This window comes from Chelmon rostratus, chromosome 1 (assembly GCF_017976325.1).
Source record: "Chelmon rostratus isolate fCheRos1 chromosome 1, fCheRos1.pri, whole genome shotgun sequence".
Lineage (NCBI taxonomy): Eukaryota > Metazoa > Chordata > Actinopteri > Chaetodontiformes > Chaetodontidae > Chelmon > Chelmon rostratus.
In genome coordinates this window covers 6731872-6751598 of record NC_055658.1, presented here as the reverse complement: position 1 = coordinate 6751598, position 19727 = coordinate 6731872, and the positions used below count along the sequence as shown (strand labels likewise).

Sequence of the window (19727 nt, the reverse complement as noted above, 5' to 3'; positions counted from 1 at the left end):
ACATAATACCAGAATTCTCTGTATGTGTTCATTTTTTACCTGATCCAGGCCATATAACAACAATAGCAATCATATCACATCCAAACAGTGCTACTACTCAAAGATCAGGTACCAAAATTGGTTTTGGGAAGGATAAAATTCTCCAAAAAATTGCCCCTTCATTGGACAGTTTGGCTTCCTTTGGATGATCAGTTGGCAATGCTGATTGGCTAGTCAGCTCAGGCGCTCATTGCTATTTTTATTATGTGTACAGCTTTTTAAGGCATGCTTTGACTTGACTTGACTTCTATGACTCCTGAGAGATACATACCAACTGGTCCAGACCCGTTCTGCAAAGCCAGATCAGAACTGCCCTGCAGACCACCTGAGGATCAACACACACAGAAACACACACACACACACACACACTGATTGCTATTTGATTTCTTTTTCCACCAGTTTGTGTTCTGAAATCACTAGCATGTATCCAACGAAAAACAGAATCTTCAGAATTTGTTTGCTGGTATTTGTTTTTTCCTGATCGTTATCAGTCCTATTTGCTGACTGTGTTTTATTTGGCATAGATGCTGGCAAACCCATACAAAAGGTAAACTTCTACATTTACATGAACCAACTGTTGTGTTTTCAGTGGCAGTGTCAAACGCTCAGTGAGCACGCAATGAGTTAGAAAACAGCAAGACAAATATCTCATTATCTGCCTTCCCCCCTAGATTATCAAGCATACACACATGCACACACCTGTGTTTCCAGTGCTGGGAGGTCTTTGTGGAGAGTTAATGTTTCTGTGGAGGTGTGTGTGAGGTGAGGAGAGGATCCCACTGTCAGCCAGAGCTGCTGTGGCTGCAGCTAGAGCTTGGGAGGTGGCTCCCCCTCCTCCTCCTCCTCCTCCTCCTCCTCCTCCCCCTCCTCCTCCTCCTCCTGCACCGGAGCTGTACGACACACTGCCTGGTGCTAAATGCATGAAGTTCTGCTGTGGAAGGCCTGTGGACTGGAGAGGAAGCAACAGATAGGTCAAGAATATGATCACCAACTGACTGACTGACAAAAATGTGACATTTGGCCCCACATGTGCTGCAGAAACAAAAATAAAGGGTCGGAAACTATTAGGATTTCAGAGCCAGTGGGGAAGGTGCCAAACAAAAAGCAACGTTAAGCAGGGAAACTGATTGGAATTTTTTTGTGCGGTTCCTAGCTGAGCAGATGTGGGTAGAAAAAGCCAATGGGCTACAGTCTCTTAGCAGACATCAGACATTATGAAGCAAGGGTTCAATCTGCGTCAGGAGAAGCGCTCAGTGGCATAATCAGCGTACATAAAGTGAGTATCTGTATCAGTGTGAAGAACGATGGAGCTGATGAAAACCAACAATAAACTACAATACCGCATACAATTTTATGACTCTTCATCATGTTGTCAAACTCTTCATTAATCTTCTTGTATTTCTCCTCGGTGTTGGGGGTGAGGACGTAGGAGGCATTACCATCAGGGCTGTCGCAGCCTCTGTGCTCCTTCTTGTTCAGGGCCTGTGGGTGAAAAAACACGGGGGAGGCGTTAAGTTTAGAGAGCATGATCAAAAAGCATCGGTAACGAGTAGAAGTTTCATCAACATCAACAGATCACTGGCACAGTGGCTGACATTCAAAGTGGAGCCACACTGCCTCAGAGAGAGCGGTACGCTGACTACGGAGAGCCGACAGCACTTCATAAATCACAATAAACCGGTTTGTTAAAAATGATTTACAAATCTATTTGATTTTTCTTCCTGATGGAAAAGTCCTTCATTACAGACCATAATGTCTGAAATGCAGTAAAATTTGCAGAGCACATAGAGCTTTAAAACACATCGGTTCAGTGTTTGATAAAAACAAAAGTACTTCAAAAATTCAAAGAGTCAAGCAGAGACTAATCAGGTTAAACTTAAAACATATTAATAATTCATTAGTACTCAATAATAACATTTGTCCATGTCACAAGCTGAGGTATTACAGAACACAGGATGTGTATGGTTCTGGTTGCTCCCCCTCCAATTTATGGTTAAAGGGCAGGAAGGACAATCGACCACTGACGAGACTAAAAAACAGATCTGATCCTGAAGACCCTCAGAGTACACAGATACCACAGAGATATAGCTGTCGAATGAAATTTATAAGCACAAACTCTTCTGTCTGGAGAGGATCACATTACTGTCAGCAGTACAGCTGAGGCAAAAATCCACAGAAAGGCAGTCCTGGTAAAGGAAACGCTGCTGTGAAGAAGGAAGCACCTGATCTTAACATCAGCTCAGCAAAGGATTGGGTTAAGCATGAAGTTGTGATGGCAAGATTAAGGGGCCAACAAAAGCATTATTTCAGTGAGGGTCTCATGTAGAGGTATGTATGTATCATCAATCATAGTACAATTTACAATTCAAAATAATTATAGTGTTGTTTTTGTCACAGATAAAAATGTACTAAATTATGTGAAAAAAGATGTGGAAGTGAAACTTAAACTGATACAGTCAGAAACCTCTCTCTGTTCAGGATACCAGATTTGTGGAACCTCAAACCACAATGGCTTTGATAAAAGTAAAGAAATTATCATATCAAGAGGCTCATATTAAAATCAGCAAGCCTACAATGCTGCTTATTCTCTTTAACAGCTTTTTACTTCCCGTCATAAGATTTGCACATCATTTGCATCAATATCCTCCGTATGGTTTAATGATTTCTAATTCCTGTTGTAACATGTCATAAAATGTCTTAACATTGCATCGTATCTGTAACACATCCAGCCTTGATAACTCAGACCCCTGCTCTAACAATGTAAGCCATATTACATTGTCATGAAGCTGTGAGCTCTTCAGTGTTCAAACCTGAAAGCATCAGTCACAGGTTTCTGTTTCTGATACATATTGCGCATTGTGTTTTATAACATACCGTTGATATATTTTAAGAATATATACAAGATGGTGAGTTCAGAGAAGTTAGTGAAGTGCATGAGATGGAGCAAGTTATTGAGTTATATTAAGCCAAAGACGAGGCCGGTAATACCTAATTTGACCACTAGGTGTCGGATGTGACTGAGCCACTCCCAAGTGGAACACGGTGACAGACCATGAACGACTGACAGGGGTGACACGTTTTCATTTCTCACAAAAAACATTTAACTTATCTTTTACCTGAGTAACTATGTTATTCCACAGCGCATTGTGCTTGAAATCATAGCAGCCACACACATGCCCAGTAAGAAACACAGCCTCTGACTGGTCGACAGCTTCTGATTGGTTGACAGACTCAACCCACGCATCATTGTTGTCAGTAGACGGCTAACTACCAGAATAATTAATCAGACTGACATCAGACAGTCAGTGGTGGCTTTATCATTATAGATTTATTTTACAAAGTCTCCAGAAAGACACAGCAGTCTAAGTCTGGGTTACAAACCCATGGTTATGTGATCCATTGTTAACATAAAAAAATATTAAACAGTCTTAAGTCCAAAGAAATGCACATGAATACATAAAAGATAGAAGAGTGCACTCAGAAGAGTGCAGATTTCCACCAGGTGTGTCTGGGGGCCTGTAGGTGGGGAACAGGGAGTGCAGGGCAGGCTGTGTGTCCAGCATGTACGCATGAGAGTAGTGGAATGAAGGGGAGTCAAGGTTCTAAAACACCAGCGACGTAAGATGTCACGTTCGAGATGAAAATCCTAACAAAAGAATTCACCAACACTAAAGTGACCTCAAGCCGAAACGAGATTCCACACTGAAGCAGTTGCTGATCACTTGCGGGCCGCAACGGCCACTTGAGAGGAGCGAGGAGTCTGCAGCCAGTGAAACACAGCAGTCAATAAAGTAGATTTATCAAAAACTGTGAATCACCACAACCACAAGAGATCCTCGAGCGTCCATGCACACATGCACACACACACACACACACACACACACACACACACACACGATCCACATTTCAAATATTCAAATTCTAAATGTCTAGTGTATCATACTAAAAAAACACTATTTCTGTTGTTAGTAAAAATAAAGCCGAGCAAGAAATTGCCATTGTTCAGGTGGTTTAGAAAGATTAGATTAGATTAGATCATTTGTTTAAAATACGGACGGATGAATTGATGGATGTTAATTTACAGCACCTGGACTTTGGCAGGGGAGTCCCTGTAAAAATCGAATCATACCAACAACATATGAGCCTGGACGATGACATCACTTCTCTGGTATCCATCATCTCTGCTCCTCATTATATCACACGTCATAGCGTGAAAAGGATGGACTGACAAACCATCTCACCCGCCAGCTGACAGTCTGTACACCACATGTCTTCTGCATTCCCAGACACTGGTAGTTACTGGGAGCTTTAAACACACTCACGAGTCTATTTTCACCACAGAACTGAAACTACATTTTAACAACTGGTGACCACTAAAGAAGTCAGGCTCGATTCCTGCTCAATTCGATGGCTGGTTATTTCCACAGTCCAGTAAACATCAAGCTGGCCAGTTTAAAATTTCCATTTTTTTTGGTGAACCCTTTGACAATTACACCATTTTGTCTAATTATGGGATTGTACAAAATGGTGTATTATGTGACTGACTGTGACTGACAACCAACAGCAATTATTTATTAGTCAAAATGACTACATAATGTGGTGCACCTTACCTATAATGTGCGAGTGATGTGATGTAAAATAGTGTGGTGATATTGAGGCAGACATCAAAGTGGATCAGTAGTGGTGATATAGATCAAGCCTGCTTGCTTCACCCACGACCCAAAGGTAGTTTTAATTCAGCAAGTCAAGTTACAAGTTGACGCTATGGTTTGAGTTTTGCAGGGAACTGACAAGATAACTGCCCTCTCTTCATCGTGCACACTACAAGCTAAAGCTAAGATAGTGACCAGTGGATTAACTTGATGTGTGCACTACTCATTATACTCTGGACTGCTTTGAGGGCCTATAAAAAGCAGGATTCACTTAAAAACTGAAGCTCAAGGACGGATCATTACCAACTTTAAACTTAGAACCTGCAAGTTTTGCCATTTTTCTGTTGCTGTTACAGTTTATTTTGCTGGTAAGCATGTTCCATGGCTAATGTGGCTAGTAGCGTCAATTGTAGGCCCACACGCTGGAGCTACGCTGGGATATTAAGTATTTAGGAACAAGAGAAACTGTGCGAACGTTAAGCAAATGCTGTAAAGATGCCTAACCATACATCCTGTCTAACTCAGAGAATGAATCGCATTACATCTAGTAATTAACCTACATTATGGGATAGGTCACTCTTTCCAAAACATAAGTAGGCCTATGCCTAATTTTCATTCCAATTTGGAGCGTGTAAACACATGTTTTCTTTCTGAAGATATGTTCCCTTACATTGAGAGTCAAAAGAGGTAGAATCATGAGTGGAGTGTCCTCGTTATTTTTGTAATACTGCAACATAATATAATAACATCACCGTAAAAAAAATAAAAAATAAAAATACAGTCATCCAAATTGTTGGTCACATCACCCACCCCTACCACAGGAAGGTACTGTGATATAGAACCTGTATTGAGATCTCACTTGAAAGTCTGCTAACACTGGAGTGAGTCAGTGTAAACCTGGAAAATACCCACATGTGAAGGTATGTGCAATCCCTGCAAGTACATCGTAAATATTACAGTAAGCTGACACGACTCCAGAGCAAAATGCAGCATTCCAGCAACGATATTTAACGCAACCGTTATTAATGATGTGAGTAGAAATGAGCCAAAGCACGACAGATTACGGTATGACGTTCTTATTAGCTCAGCATCAGGTGTTTGTTATTCTCTGCTCAGTCTCTGATTCAGGTGTAAACTCTGCTTGACCTGACTGTTACCAATCATGTGATCACTCTCACTTCTTTAAATGTTTCTCACATCATTGTCAGGTAGCTTTCCAGCTTTTCTTTAAATATGGGGCAGTTCCAGCTGCTATGAAAGCAGTGGTTTCCAACCTTTTCCGTCTGATGTACCCCCGCAGCCCCACAAAGATTAATTCAAGTACCCCATCACTGACAGCACCTGCCATGTTCCAAACATGTTTATTAAATTGATTTTACACTGTATATTGTTAATACTGTTAATTACATAAAAGTGATCAGTTTTTGGTCAAGTTTGCATTCATACTAATACCACAGGAGAAAATGGACATTTCAAGCATCCATCCATCCTTTTAGATAATTATTTCAACCAATTACCCATGACATGTAATCAAATCTCTCTTTCTATTTTCTCAAGTCATTAAGTCCCTCAACCATCTTTCCACTCATCCCCTGGCAAGTGCAGCAGTACCCCCACCTCTCACTGCTTTCGAGAATGGACAGTGGACAGTCTCAGGGCACAGACGGACACAGAGTAGACCCAAGAGAGGAGTGTCAAGTGGGATTTGGTCCAAGACCCACCGGGCTATATGTGGCTCCACAGATGGTGGTTTAAACCACTACATCATGTCTGGGCACTGACGACTATCTTAAAGTGTCTGTTAGAGGATCTGAGGGTGTGTGTCTCCTTATCATCTCGAATGTCAAAGTCGGCTTTAGTGGATCTCCAGAGGCATGTGGATCATTGCCACCATGAGGCATGAGCTGCAACGTTAAGCATTTTAGCATGTAAGGGTGATGTCTTGTTGCTGTTGGGGCTGCATCAAAGATAAAATAAGGCCCCCTCATTCCCTAGAGTAAGTTGGGTAACTGCCCTGTAGGCTAAGAATAGGGCAGGCATGGGAGTGTTTGAGATGTGATTTGACACATCTCTGGCAGATCAGCTTGGCTCACACACTTTCAAAGGCCAGTCCACACAGTTTCAGAAACAGACTGTTTTATTATGAGGCATCGTATTATACTTGAATTGAACTAAATCAAATCAACCGCTCTGCTGTGTGCCACAGTGTCAGTTTTCAGTGTATTGTAGTTTTCATTTTCTGTTATGGTTCTCATTCATCTTTGGGCTCTGTGGGCTGGAATTACTGCATTGCATACCTTGGACAGCTGCTCTGTTGTTGTTGAAACTCAAGTCTGCTGCACACAAACCTGCCTCATTATTATGACAAAGGTAATGTAATCTGTCAATCAGATTAGCTGACTAGTTAGGACTTTTGTGGTTGTTTTAGCTGGCAAACTATCATCCTTAAAAAAAAGTCTCCCTGGCTTCCACCTTCATTTAAGGTTGACATTACACTTTTATCTCCATATGGAGACAGATCCGTAGAGTATGTTTCAAAAGACTTATTGTTTGAAGTCGAAAATGAATTAAAATTCAGTTTTGCTGAATCACTAAGAACAAAGTTTACTCAATGTCGTGATTCTGGGTGCTGAGATTACAGGACTACCCATTGGTGTGCGTTTTGATCGTATGCTACTTGCCATCTACAAAACTGGACCCATGAAAGAGAGACAGCTAATGCTAGTTAAAATCCTTACTTTGCATCAAGTCGTACAAAACACAACACTAAGTGTGAAGTACCATGAACAAAGAGTAACGCCTGAACTCTAAGATGGCAAGCTTCAACTTTCTGTGTGAAAGCTAGTTAGCCTATCTTGCTTGCTTTGTTCCGGAGAAGAATACAAACTTAACAGCTCGTCGGGCGATGCCAAATGTTGAATATTGTATAGTTACATTCAGTTTCAAGGAACAACTCAATGTTTGCTTTCTTGCCGAGAACTAGATAAGATTGATCATTGTTACCAACTATTTTTAGTGGAGAGTAGCTAAAGCCTGCTCGAAAAATCGCTAAATGTTGCTAGATGGCATCACATTTGTAATTCCATGAAGCTGCTATCATTTTGTCAATATGCACCTAAAAATATACCACACAGTGTTTGGAACTGAAGTATCATGAAAAGAGCTTTCCAGACAGTGGGATAAACTCACTGTTGGGAACCCTGTCTATTTGAAGAAAGTAAAGCACTTAGATAGTCAAAATAAGGGGATCACTGATTGGTTGTCAGGGTCTACAGTCCAACCGATTGAACACAGTCTGTCCAGAGAGCCACAGCCCCAAGAGAACACATTCAAAGAGAAATGTTGGTGACTCTACTCAAAAGAGAGGAGTTCAAATATGCCAAAAAAGTCTAGAGATTTGACACTAGATACTTTTTTGAGAAAAGGTTGGTAAAGCGGTTAATGTAACCCAATGTCATCTAACTCTGATTAAGAAATCTGAATAAATGTATTTCCCCAAATGTTCCCCAAATTCCTTTACAACACTAATGGCGGACAGCTAACTCACTGAGGGCTTGTTGAAGAGGGGAAAAGTGTTTTGTATTAACATTTTTTACACAGTACAGTATGAAAGCTCTCTGGTCAGTAATGCAACATGACAGCTGAGCAGCTAAAGGTGTGTTCAGTCTACCGGTGACAAAGCAACAGGCTACAAGGACATGAAGGTTACAAACTGATGGCCTGACACTTGTCACTGCCTGCTGAGCGGGACGAGCTGCAAATCAAAGTGGAGCTGGCCTCAACTTTTTTCAGAACTCCAATGACGCACTGAAGCGTGTATGTTTTGTTTCATCCTTTCCAATCCACTCCCCCTCTCTCCCCACAACCCCTGTTCTGTTCCGTTGAAAAAATAGAAGAACTTATTATTCTTCTCTGTGGCAGTTATTGGTGGAGAACAGTGTGTGTGACATTCGCTAGGTTTTTAAACCCACAACGCCTAGCTGTGGTAGTGTGTCATTTCGTTAGCTGACGCTATGTGATAAACAGCTGCTATCATCTAGCATCGTTGGTTCTCTGGTTTAAGGCAGCCAATGTCTGGTGAAGAGAATTTGAATTTCAATTCAAACTTTAAAATACCAAACAAAGAACAGAGATAATCTATGCTGGATGTGTTATACTCATGCAGACTGCCCTGTGTGTGACAGAGAAACGTGCCGGCTGTTTGTGTATTTGTGGCTGAGGGATAATCATCAGCAAGCAAGTTCCATCAAAACCCAACAATGAATCCAAAGAAGTGCTCTGCCGGTCCCTCCTGACATGAGAAGTCTGTTGCAGCCAGTGATGTGTTACTTTACACATAGTCAAATTTCATTCTTAATGTTGCAAATGGACTGACCGATATGCAAAAGATCAACCTCTCACTTTCCAGGCTTTGTTTTAACTAGCGTGCCTGTCTGCGTGACATTTGTGGGAAAGAAACAAATAAGGGCTTACAGCAGGCAAATCAAGCCTGGCTAATAGCTTACAGGGCTGACACAGGTGTCTGCTCATGGTTTACAGCAGGAGAACAGACACAACTACGCTACTAAGAGTCATTATGGGCAATATTAATGATGCATATGAACACCTTTACCACTACTGTCACTAGATCCAACATCAACATCGGTGTTTTTTTTCTTTTCAGTCCTATAACTGATCTCACTTAAGACACAATGTTAGAGTTACACTGAAAGGTGAAGAGTCTGTAATTCTGGTAAGATAGAGGACAGTGAGAGAAGACAGAAAGCAGCTGGAAAACATGCCTGGACTCTCCTGAAACAGACCTGAACACCAATTTGAACTGTCTCTGGAAGGGAGATGAAGCATTTTGATAATAAACACAGTTCGGGAAGTTTAGTTTCCTTTTCAGTTGACAGTTTTCAGTTGGTACCGCTCTGTGTGTGTGTGGTAAATTCAGGCTCTCAGCAAGGCAAACACACATTAGAAGTTTACATAAACAGCAAGAATGTGAGTCACGATGACCATTCATTTTTAATGGCAGCAGCAATTACATGGTGCGAGAGACAGAACTGTGCTGTTCAGGGATCATGGTGCAACAGTACCAACAGCAGCTAGCTGATGTCGCTCCAGAAAACGGGACTGCTGGATCTTATCACTGGAAACATCTCTGTCTCCAGTGGGCCAGCGATGACTGGTGTGTGATAATGCTAATAATAATACAGTGACACAGATGGGTTGCATTAGTTGGAAGACCAACCTGTTAGCGGTCACTTCTACATCTTTATCTGTTTCCTGTAAATTCATGACATTTAAATTTCATTTTGTATCAGCATTGGAAAATGTTGCTCCCTGAGTGAACAAAACAAGATACACTGTCGAACAAGGCAGCTTTCTCATGCTGATGTTTGAGTCTTCTTGCCTACTCAACACACAAGCTTGGCATGCTAGGTTATTAAAATGCACAAAACATCAAGTCTTATGAAGTCACAGCTGCTACACATTTACTTTTTCTCACTTTTTACATCAATGCTAACTGCTAAAAATGTATGTTTCATTGTTCTGTAGTGAAGAGTTCATAAAACTCTTGATTTTTCATTATTATACTATTTTTTATTCAATTTTTTGCCATTTTCCATTCTTTATATTCAGCTTTTACCATTTGTTGCTGTTGTTTTATAATAGGACATTTTCCCATAAGGTTTCAACCAGTTTCACAATCAGTCCTGATTTTCTCTTGAAGTCCTGTTGTTATACCATGTAAGTCGGCATGAAATTACCCCACTGCCTGCATTGTTACAAGGCCAGTATCACCTACATTGATTAGATTAGTTTAATAATTATAGTAATCTTATTTTTCTGTTATTCTACTTTTCACTCACAATGGTGAAGTACAGTTGCCTACAGGATGCACTAGTTTAAGCCAATGACAGAAAACAGCAGCACTCCTGTTCTTCTCTCCTCCTCCCCCTCTTCTAGTCTTGGCATGCATTTTGTTTTGTATATAAATTTGAGCATTTATGTGTTCCCTCAAATGACCAAAATACAGAACACTTCCTTTCAAAATATATATATTCTATTGCCCTTAATTTTAAACCAAGTAAGACAGAAGTAAAGGAAGCGACAGCTGGACGACATTTGACGAGTCGTTTGGTAATATGCTTTCTAGAGATTCACACAATGCATTTATTTCTTTCCTTAATCCTCTAACTGGTTGCTAACAGACTGAGAGCCTCCAGAACAAATATTGAGGGACTTTCAACCCTGATGGGAAAGTAAAGAATTTGAGTGCAAATCCTCCTGAATATATTTGACAGTGTCAAGGTCTCTCTCACTCTCTCCTTCTTGCTGGTTTATTCTCTCTCTCTTTCAGAGTCTACTTTCCTCTTTTCTTTCTTTTTCCCTCTATATACTCTCTATTACCTGAACATGTCCCGAGTCACAAATCAATTTTCCATTCCCCATGAACGCACTCTTCTTTAAATGACAAAGACCATGGAATATTAGCTCTTGTCCAACATTTTGTGAAAGCAAAACAGGCTGTTGGATGTGATGCATGTTTGCATTTAGGCATTTAGCTGGCAAACGCAACACTGTTTACACCATGCAACAGCATAACATGTTTCAATAGATCACTCACCAAAGTAAGGAGGAAAAGGAAAGTTCATATTTTCTACAAACACAGACTGTACATAAATAAGACTGTACTGGGTACCACATTTTGTCAGGTCAATGCTCTCCAATGACAATGACTGACATAAGATGAGACTACCATTAAGCTACACTCACCTCTACAATGTCAGAGTTGGTTCTGCTCTCGTGGGGTTCGTTGTACTCTGTGTATTTCAGTAGGACTTTGTCCATGTCTGTGCTGGCGTACTGGAACAACTTGTTGGAGCTGTTGAAGATGATGAGGGCGATTTCACAGTCACACAGAACACTCAGCTCATAGGCCTTCTTCATCAGACCAAACTTCCTCTTCATGAAAGTCACCTAGAAAGACAGAAACAAAGGATCAATTGAGCTTTCTTCAAATCTCTGCTTGTTTCCCCTGATGGGTACTTGTGAGTGTCATACAACTCCGTCCCTGTTCAACAGCACATGTTGGACAGACAAACAAGCAGTTTATTTGCAGGGAGAACAAAAATGGATGCCTGTGGCAGTGCAAAACTGTAGTTTAACATCTAATTGCATTTTTGGATTATTGTGAAAGCAGGTCTGCTTCTTCATCCCATGTTTCTCTTCATTTTCTATCACCTAAAGCATACTGAGAGCTGTCCTTGACACAAGAAGACTCCATTATTTGTATTAGATATCATGGTAGAAGACAAATAATAATAAGGAATAAAAAGGACATGTGCAGGAGAAGAGATGCCAAGGGGCTGTATACAAATTTCTCCCTTACGCAACAAACCAGTACTTTCCAAAAACAAGAGTGAAAGTTTTGTTTCTTCTTTCAACAGAAAAGACATGTTTTAAATGTTTTGGGGACATGAAATCTTACATCATCCGAATTCCAACAGCCAACCAGGCAGCAGGACAGACAGGTAAGCATTTATTAGGAGGAAAGGGGAGGTGGAAAGAGGGAGGTTCCCATGCAAGATTTGACAATGAATTAAAAAAAGAATGAATTCCAATAACCTGTAAATTGACTCCTACTGGAATATACTACTCGTGCAGCAGGTGGGAAATGTGGGTGGGGAAAGCAACTGAGGAATGTTTCCCCTCCTTTAATGATTACTAACAAGGTGTTCAGCCTTGTTTGTAATCATATTCCTTGAAAGTCCATAAACTGTCAGCAAACCTTCCTGTGAGATATACAACTAATAAATATCCAAGCATACAGTGTCATACTGTAAACAATCAGTGTTGAAACCTCCATGTTCCCCTAAATCACAAAATGCACATTCTACCATCATGCTTAAATAAAGTGGACCATTTACAGCTTGCATTAAACCCACACACAACCCACAGGTTACGCATCGATCATGCTCTCATCCCTGTTTTTGGTGTGCAGCTAACTCCCTGCAGTGAGTCAGTGTGTTTATCTCGGTATGTCTTCCTTCCATCATGGCTTCTGGCATCCTGACTCATGTCATCACATGTCTAGATGATGCCTTCGACTCTCACTCCTTCTTACACCTCCAAGATTTCAAGCAACGCTGAGTGTCAGGTGTATTTTTCCTTGCCTGTCTGCCTCATGTTCTCACATTTCTACACACTGACAGCTCCGCAGCTCAAACACAGTCTTCTACTGTTGGTTGCAAAGCAGTTTTACTGGAGCGGTGAGTAGCTCAGGTACTTGCTCAAAGGCACTGTATTAGATATTGTTGATGAAGGAAGAGCCTTACTTATTCAATATTACCAACATGGAATATAAATACTGGGGAATACAGCTGCCCCTGAAAACAGGTAAATTCTGTAGAACCTTGATAATGACACATGGAAGCCCAGCACAGTAATCTGCATTCAAAGGAGATATAAACTATATTTTCCCAGTTTCAGTGTTCTGGCAAAAGTTGCACTTCACTGAAGGTAAATTTAAATTATCCAGTAAACATGGAGCCTGGACTTGTGTTATGAAGAGGAGGAATCTCCTAATCAGACTGGCAGTTTTTAACAGTGGTGTGTCAAGCAAGCATGTGTGTATTTTTTTTTTAGAGATACATTTAACTGTTGAGTAGAAAAACACACTCCTCTCCTATACTTGTATGTGCTCCTGATGTAAATGAAGAAACAATTCCTCTATACTTCGGCATCTTACGTCTTACTACGTTCCACAGCACATCCTCACCATCACTGGGAATTCCCTGGTCACAGAGATATGCCCTTAATCTGCTGTGACGTCGACTGTAACCTTGCAAGAAACGATGCTTTCTTCAATGTGGGCCTCACTGGATGTCAGTTAACTGACATATGCAGAGTGGAAGCCATAGCCTTCAGAAGCCAAAGCATGTCAGTTACTGGGTTAAATGTGTTGAACCTGGTGACTTACAGCCACTTCCCAGTTCCAGTCCCACTTGGAGGCTTTTACCCAGGGAACTGCAGGGAGTACCATTATATGCATGATAGCACCGTGGCTTTTTATATTTTATAGCACAGAAAGCCAGATAGAGAAAGACATGTGCTGTTAACAAGTGATTTAGTCTCCCATTTGGTCATAAAAGTATATTTTCTTTTATTTATTTTAATATTTTCCCAATGGGGAGAGATATAATGTCATTTTTTGTCTCCAGAGCAGTTTAATTTGTTTTCAAAACGTCTAAGGAGCTAAGTGTCCTCAGCCAAGATGCTAGAGCTCCTGCAACGTCACATGTTCCTGTTGGGGAGCAAAGACTGCATCAGATGGCCAACCAAGTTCATGTTCAACCAAGCTGAACATCCGCACTAATGCCAAAAACGCTTGGAACAGTAGTAGTCACTGAATAAATGTTGCATCTCATTACAGTAACTAGATTAGATGATAGTGGTGAAATTGACGCCACAGATCTCACTGTGATTCCAAGGGCAGTTAACATTTTTTGGTTTTATTTTGCTTTTTTTTACAGCTACCTCTTAAATGGTGTTTGAAATTATATTCATCATTTCTGAGCATGGCTTTCAAATAGATTTCTATGAAAAGGACTACCTTGTTCCCTTTTAAGAATATTTAACTGCTGGTGTATCGCTGGTGCACCTTTCAACTACACTAATGTCAATGCTATATATTCTGCACAGAGTGTAGTAGTTTGATAGACTGAAAAAGAGGAAAACCAGCTAAAAACACTTGACAGATAAAACGAATACAAACCAACTTCCCAAAATAGAAGAAGAACCTAAATATACAGCAGGCTCTAGTGATGCACACCCGACAGCTAAAGCAGTGTCTATCTAAAAAAGCTCTGGCCAAGACAACCAAACATCAAATATAAACATCATCCCAGATATTTATTTTCCAGCCACATCCCTATTTCCAGAGCCTGCGCCTTCCGTCCAGACAGGCTGGTATTTGTTGTGCTGTTGGGGGTGATATATATAGAGGAGACAGACAGAGAGAGATTCCAGTGGGCAGCAGTGTGGCTGCACAAGGAGACGGTGAGGAGAGAAGGCCACTGTGTGTCCCTAACACTGACCCACCCTGCTAATGACAGAGTGCCGTCCGGACCTAGCTAACCCCAAATTACTGCCCTCACCACCAGCTGTGACCACTGCACTCTCAAAAGTAAAACGGCTTAGAGGATTCTTTAGGAGCTCTTTGGATTCAAACCATAGGGGATCTACAGAAGGCTCCTTGAGGGATCTCTTCGTAAAGTATTCATGAACATGTCTATACTTGCATATCCAATAGTATTTGGCTACTTGTTAAATATCATCTTCAACTCGGCTTGTTGCACCTTTGGATCTTGGAATAAAAGCAGAGGATCCTTAGTTGTTAGAGTGGGATCTTAGCTGGATTCAGGGGCCACACATCAACACATTAGATATCATGAAAACCAAACAACCAAAAAAATTCCAAAACCACCGATAGATGTTTACCACAGCAAAGACACACAGTACGCTGTTTCATGTATGCATGGTGTGAGACACAAGACTGGAAATATTCAACAGCTGAGAGTTGTTTCAGGGGGAAGGAGCTTATACAGTGCACAAGTCTTTTGCTCAAAGGATTTTGACAGCACCTTTACCAATGAAATGGCTATAAGAGGAAAACAATACTGCATGGCTTCTATTGCTGTGCTGTAAGGGGCTTTGAACAAGTATACAACTAAGATGGCTAAGATGTAAAAATGAGATGACAGAAGAAGAAGACACTGACCTGGCGGTTCCTCTCATCTACGATCCGGGTGATCTGGATCTTCTTCCTCCCCATTGCTAGAACAACTTCCTCAAACAGCCAAAGCAGAATATCAGTGGGCTCCAGGTAGTTCAGAATTCAACAGACAGCCCTTAACACATACTTCCACTGTCAGCTCTGTTACTCCAGTATCAGTGTGGCATGGCTTGCTGAAAAAGAGGAAGACAGAGACAGAGACAACTTAATCCAAAAGTTACTCAGGCATTAAAGTATTATCAGTGACACAGTGATATTCAGCAAATGCATTCAAGTACTTGCACTAATCATACAATGCATGTTCACAAGAGCATCTCTTAACAAAAGATCCCAGATTCCTCGCACAAAGACAGTCTGCAATATCAAGAAATCTAAGTCAGCACTTGGGCAGATCACCTTTGCACTCCACTTCAGGGTGGAGTAAACAATAGATATTGTCCTTGATGAATGCACAAGGTTCATCAATGCAGTTTACTACAGCCTATATGCTGGAGACATTTTTACTTATTATTTCAACTGTTTCTGTACAAAGATTACAGTGCTACACTGTTTTCTATGTCAGCTTGGAAAGACCTGATGGGTCATTCATGGGTCTTAAGGCTTTCTTTTCAATATTTTGTCAATTTCCTCCATAATTTGGTATATCCATTCTGCAGCACTGCAGCCTTTGTCACTGCTCTACTTCTTCACCTCCAATTTCTTCTTTTCACCTGACAGCAAGGAGCTATACTAGGATGACATGAAGGTTCACTGACCAAGCAGGAAGATTTGCTAGTCCAGCAACAAGGATATGATCTCTCACCTGTTTCAAAACCACAAACTCTTCCAGCTGTTGGAATGCACAGCCAAGCCAAATGCTCTGCTAGCAGGGAGTGAACCACCATTAGTTCACTCAATTCTCTTTTATTCTAGACACTTTCTTCCAAAGTTATTGTGGCCTCAAAAGTGTTTTGCGTTGGAATTTAATCTGTGACCATTAGATTTACATTAAACCATTAAAGACAACAAGAGGAACTCAACAGCACACTAACTGAGAAAGACTAAGAATTACACTGCATTTCCTTAATCACACACCTTGTCCAGTTGACTCCGAACTCTCTTCGATAGCAACGCTCCTTCATGTGCACCAACATGAATACTCAGCCCTGTAGTCTTGAGTGAACTCGCCTCTGCTCTCCTTCTTTCTCCTCCTGCAGCGGTGCCCACCTGCCTTTGCTGTGTCCCTCCTCTCCTCAGCCTCAGTGTTTCTGAGCCCTGCCTTCCCCAGAGCTCCTTAGCTCTTTGCTAATCTCATCTGATCTGGGAGGAGGCAGAGAGTGAGGCGAAGCCGGGCTTTATCCTAACCCTCTCTGGATTACCGCAGCATGTGGATCCCAGAGCTGAGCCAACGAAACCCCCACTACAGACCCAGTTCACGGGGCTGAGAGACGGTACATTATAAATACATTTGTCATGCACCAGTGGATATTTATTGGTGATTATTTAAATTACCTATATATTTGATAAAACAAATTATTACTGAGTGTCAGTTACTTAAATGCCCCATACAGCAGATAAACGAAAAATACATAAAATTAAACAGAAAATCCCATGTTGGTTCACATTTAAAAACCTAGCTGCTATTTTCTACAGTCTTTTTACGGTATTATGGTCTTCCCTCTTTGAGTGATTGTTGAGATGACCCTGCCAGGTCAGTTGAGGGTACACTGTAACAGACAAAGACTCCTTGCATATTTGGGATTTAAAGGTCACAAGGATTTATCTGTTTGACAATCTGGATGATTTGAAGGGAAGAATATTTTGAAAAAAAAATCCTTTCCAACAATCTCTCGTGCTGCTATGTCCATGTGAACGGAGACAACAAACATCTCTTTCAGAATGTGTTCTTGGGTGATGGCTCAGTTTAATTGCTATGTTAGATTGCTAAGTTTTAATCAGCGAAACCTTTGGAGCAGTGTAAAGTCACTCATAATGCTTCAGTCTAGTTAGCAAAGTAACCAAAAAGCAGAAGGCAAGTGGCAGGACTTCTGTAACACATGTGATGGGGTAAAAGAAATTAAAGTTATTGTGATGATAATAATGGGCTGATCAACCTAAAGACATAATGCACTGGTGCAAGCAAAAATCGATTTGATACATGTTGAATCACAATTATCAAACTGAATCTAAACTACTTTCTCTCTTTTTTCCAATTGCTGCCTGTAGCATGTTCCAGTGTAGGAACATTTGTCCACCACAAGTACAAGAACAAAGGGTGGGACACTGAAATTAAAATTTGGAATTCACATCCTGAGTCCCGTGTGTGGTTAATCTTAATCAACAAAGGCCCTTTGGTAAAGGTTAGGGTAAGATTGTGGTTTTAGTTAAAAGTTAATGAGGAGTTTGTCAATCTTAAACCAAGACCAGGATCTTGAGTGCCTAAACATAACTATAAAAAAGCTTAAATGCTGTTGTTACTACAGATGGATATTGTATTGCAAGATCTGATATTATAAACAAAATATGTTGTCAGTGACCATTCTGTTGACACTTTCAGAGTAACTGACTTTACAGATCTGTTTATTAAAAACATTTTCTTCATTAATTCTTATCATTCTTAAGTTGATAAAAAAGTTGTAACCCAGGTAGCATTACATTCTTAAAAAAATGATTTCCTGCTGCAAATTAGTGGTAAATAAAAGTAAATCACTGGCAAAAGATTTTCCCTAATACATGTTTATTGTAGTTTATTGTCACTGACAATATATATATGTATCTAGTATTCTCATGGTGGCCTGTGGCTGCTTTATTATTTGTCATGTTGGTGGCAGAAGTAGGTTTTAATACAGACTACATATAATACATAAAAAATGCATATTTACCAACTGTTTATAGAAAATTTTCTTTCCTGGTAACAATAAATCTAAGTCTGTGGAGCAACACTGGAGCCTGTTCCACATCTCTTGTGCATGTGCTTCTCAGACAAGTTGTCCTGATCAATGCAGATGTAATATGTTACTATGGCAGAAACTCTATCTGGCTGATGTAAAAATCAATACAACCCATGGGATGAGCCAACAGGCTGCAGAAACCAGCACTCACATAAACATCCACAAGGCTGAGCAATACATTGTAATTTCATTACACCCAAAAGAAAAGTCACACCTAATCTAATACAATGAGCAGTGCGATTTGAAAACATGTTTATGGTAATTCAGGACAGAACCCTCTTGAGTCCCTTTATATTTTTGTCTTCAGGTGATGTATCACGGTGTGTCTGTTTGGTATCGTCAGTCCTCAGCTTGTAAAATAATAACACTTTTAGATAATGGTATTAATCACTTATTTTCTGAATATGCAGCATTTTGAAAAATGAAGTCTTTCTTTGTTTTATACATTTCCAAAAGCCAAATCAAAAAATGATCAAATATCATTGTAGTTTTCTAGTCTATACTTGTTCTGACCTTCTCAACACCTCTCTTTAACTTCAAGATATATCCCCCCTCCCCAAGGATGTATCCTTAACAAGAAGTTCTAAGCCCCCCAAGCAAACCTCACAGCCAAACACTCTTCTCTTTATCTCACCCATGAAATCCAATTCCTGTGGATGTTTGGAAGCGTGACCATGCTTTGTGAGGCTGTGAAACACACTTTTCCAAGGTTGGATTGCACTGAATTTTATATCTGTAATGCCGACACAATAGCAGAGCATCACTGTTGTTTTGGGAAAAGGAGCCTATGGGTTTTCATCTAATATTTTTCTGCACATAAACTATAGTGAATGTTGGAACAGACAGCACAATAAGCAGACAATTTGCATGTTTTCTTATCTCCTTGCTAAAAACAGCATTTCTGATGGCAAATACACAGTGTCAATAACTTCACAAATATTTTCCCTCCTCTCTAATTTGATTTACAATTTCATAAAGTGGCTTGCTTTTCTTTCCTGCTAGGAGTTACATTAGATCAATACCACTCCCATATCTGTACTGTATGAATCTATAATCTGCAGATTATTATCTTATTTTAGCATAAAGACTGAAAACAGCAGAACCTGCTCCCTCTGTATATAATGAACATGATATAAAGACATTCTACGCTAATAAAGTTTTCAGGTATTCCACACTAATGAAAAAATGCTTTCAAATATTATATTCCATTTCTGCCAGTAGATCCCCCTGAATATTTAACACTGGTCCTTTAAACAAATAAAATATTATGTGTCAATTAGTGAGCTTTATAGGTAGTGGTAGGCAGATTTTATTACCTTT

General features: G+C 40.3%; 1 protein-coding gene across 1 annotated transcript in view; it reads right to left on the bottom strand.

Moving 5' to 3' along the window:
• Window positions 1-19727, bottom strand: part of LOC121612614 (myocyte-specific enhancer factor 2A-like) — a 43519-nt gene that overhangs the window by 7523 nt on the left and 16269 nt on the right. The window contains exons 2-7 of the mRNA XM_041945667.1: window positions 15463-15650; window positions 11457-11660; window positions 1387-1521; window positions 925-988; window positions 739-888; window positions 311-364 (exon numbers count right to left, since the gene is read on the bottom strand). Coding sequence (XP_041801601.1) covers window positions 311-364; window positions 739-888; window positions 925-988; window positions 1387-1521; window positions 11457-11660; window positions 15463-15516 — 661 coding nt within the window. The 5' untranslated portion in view covers window positions 15517-15650. The remainder of the gene's footprint in view (window positions 1-310; window positions 365-738; window positions 889-924; window positions 989-1386; window positions 1522-11456; window positions 11661-15462; window positions 15651-19727) is intronic.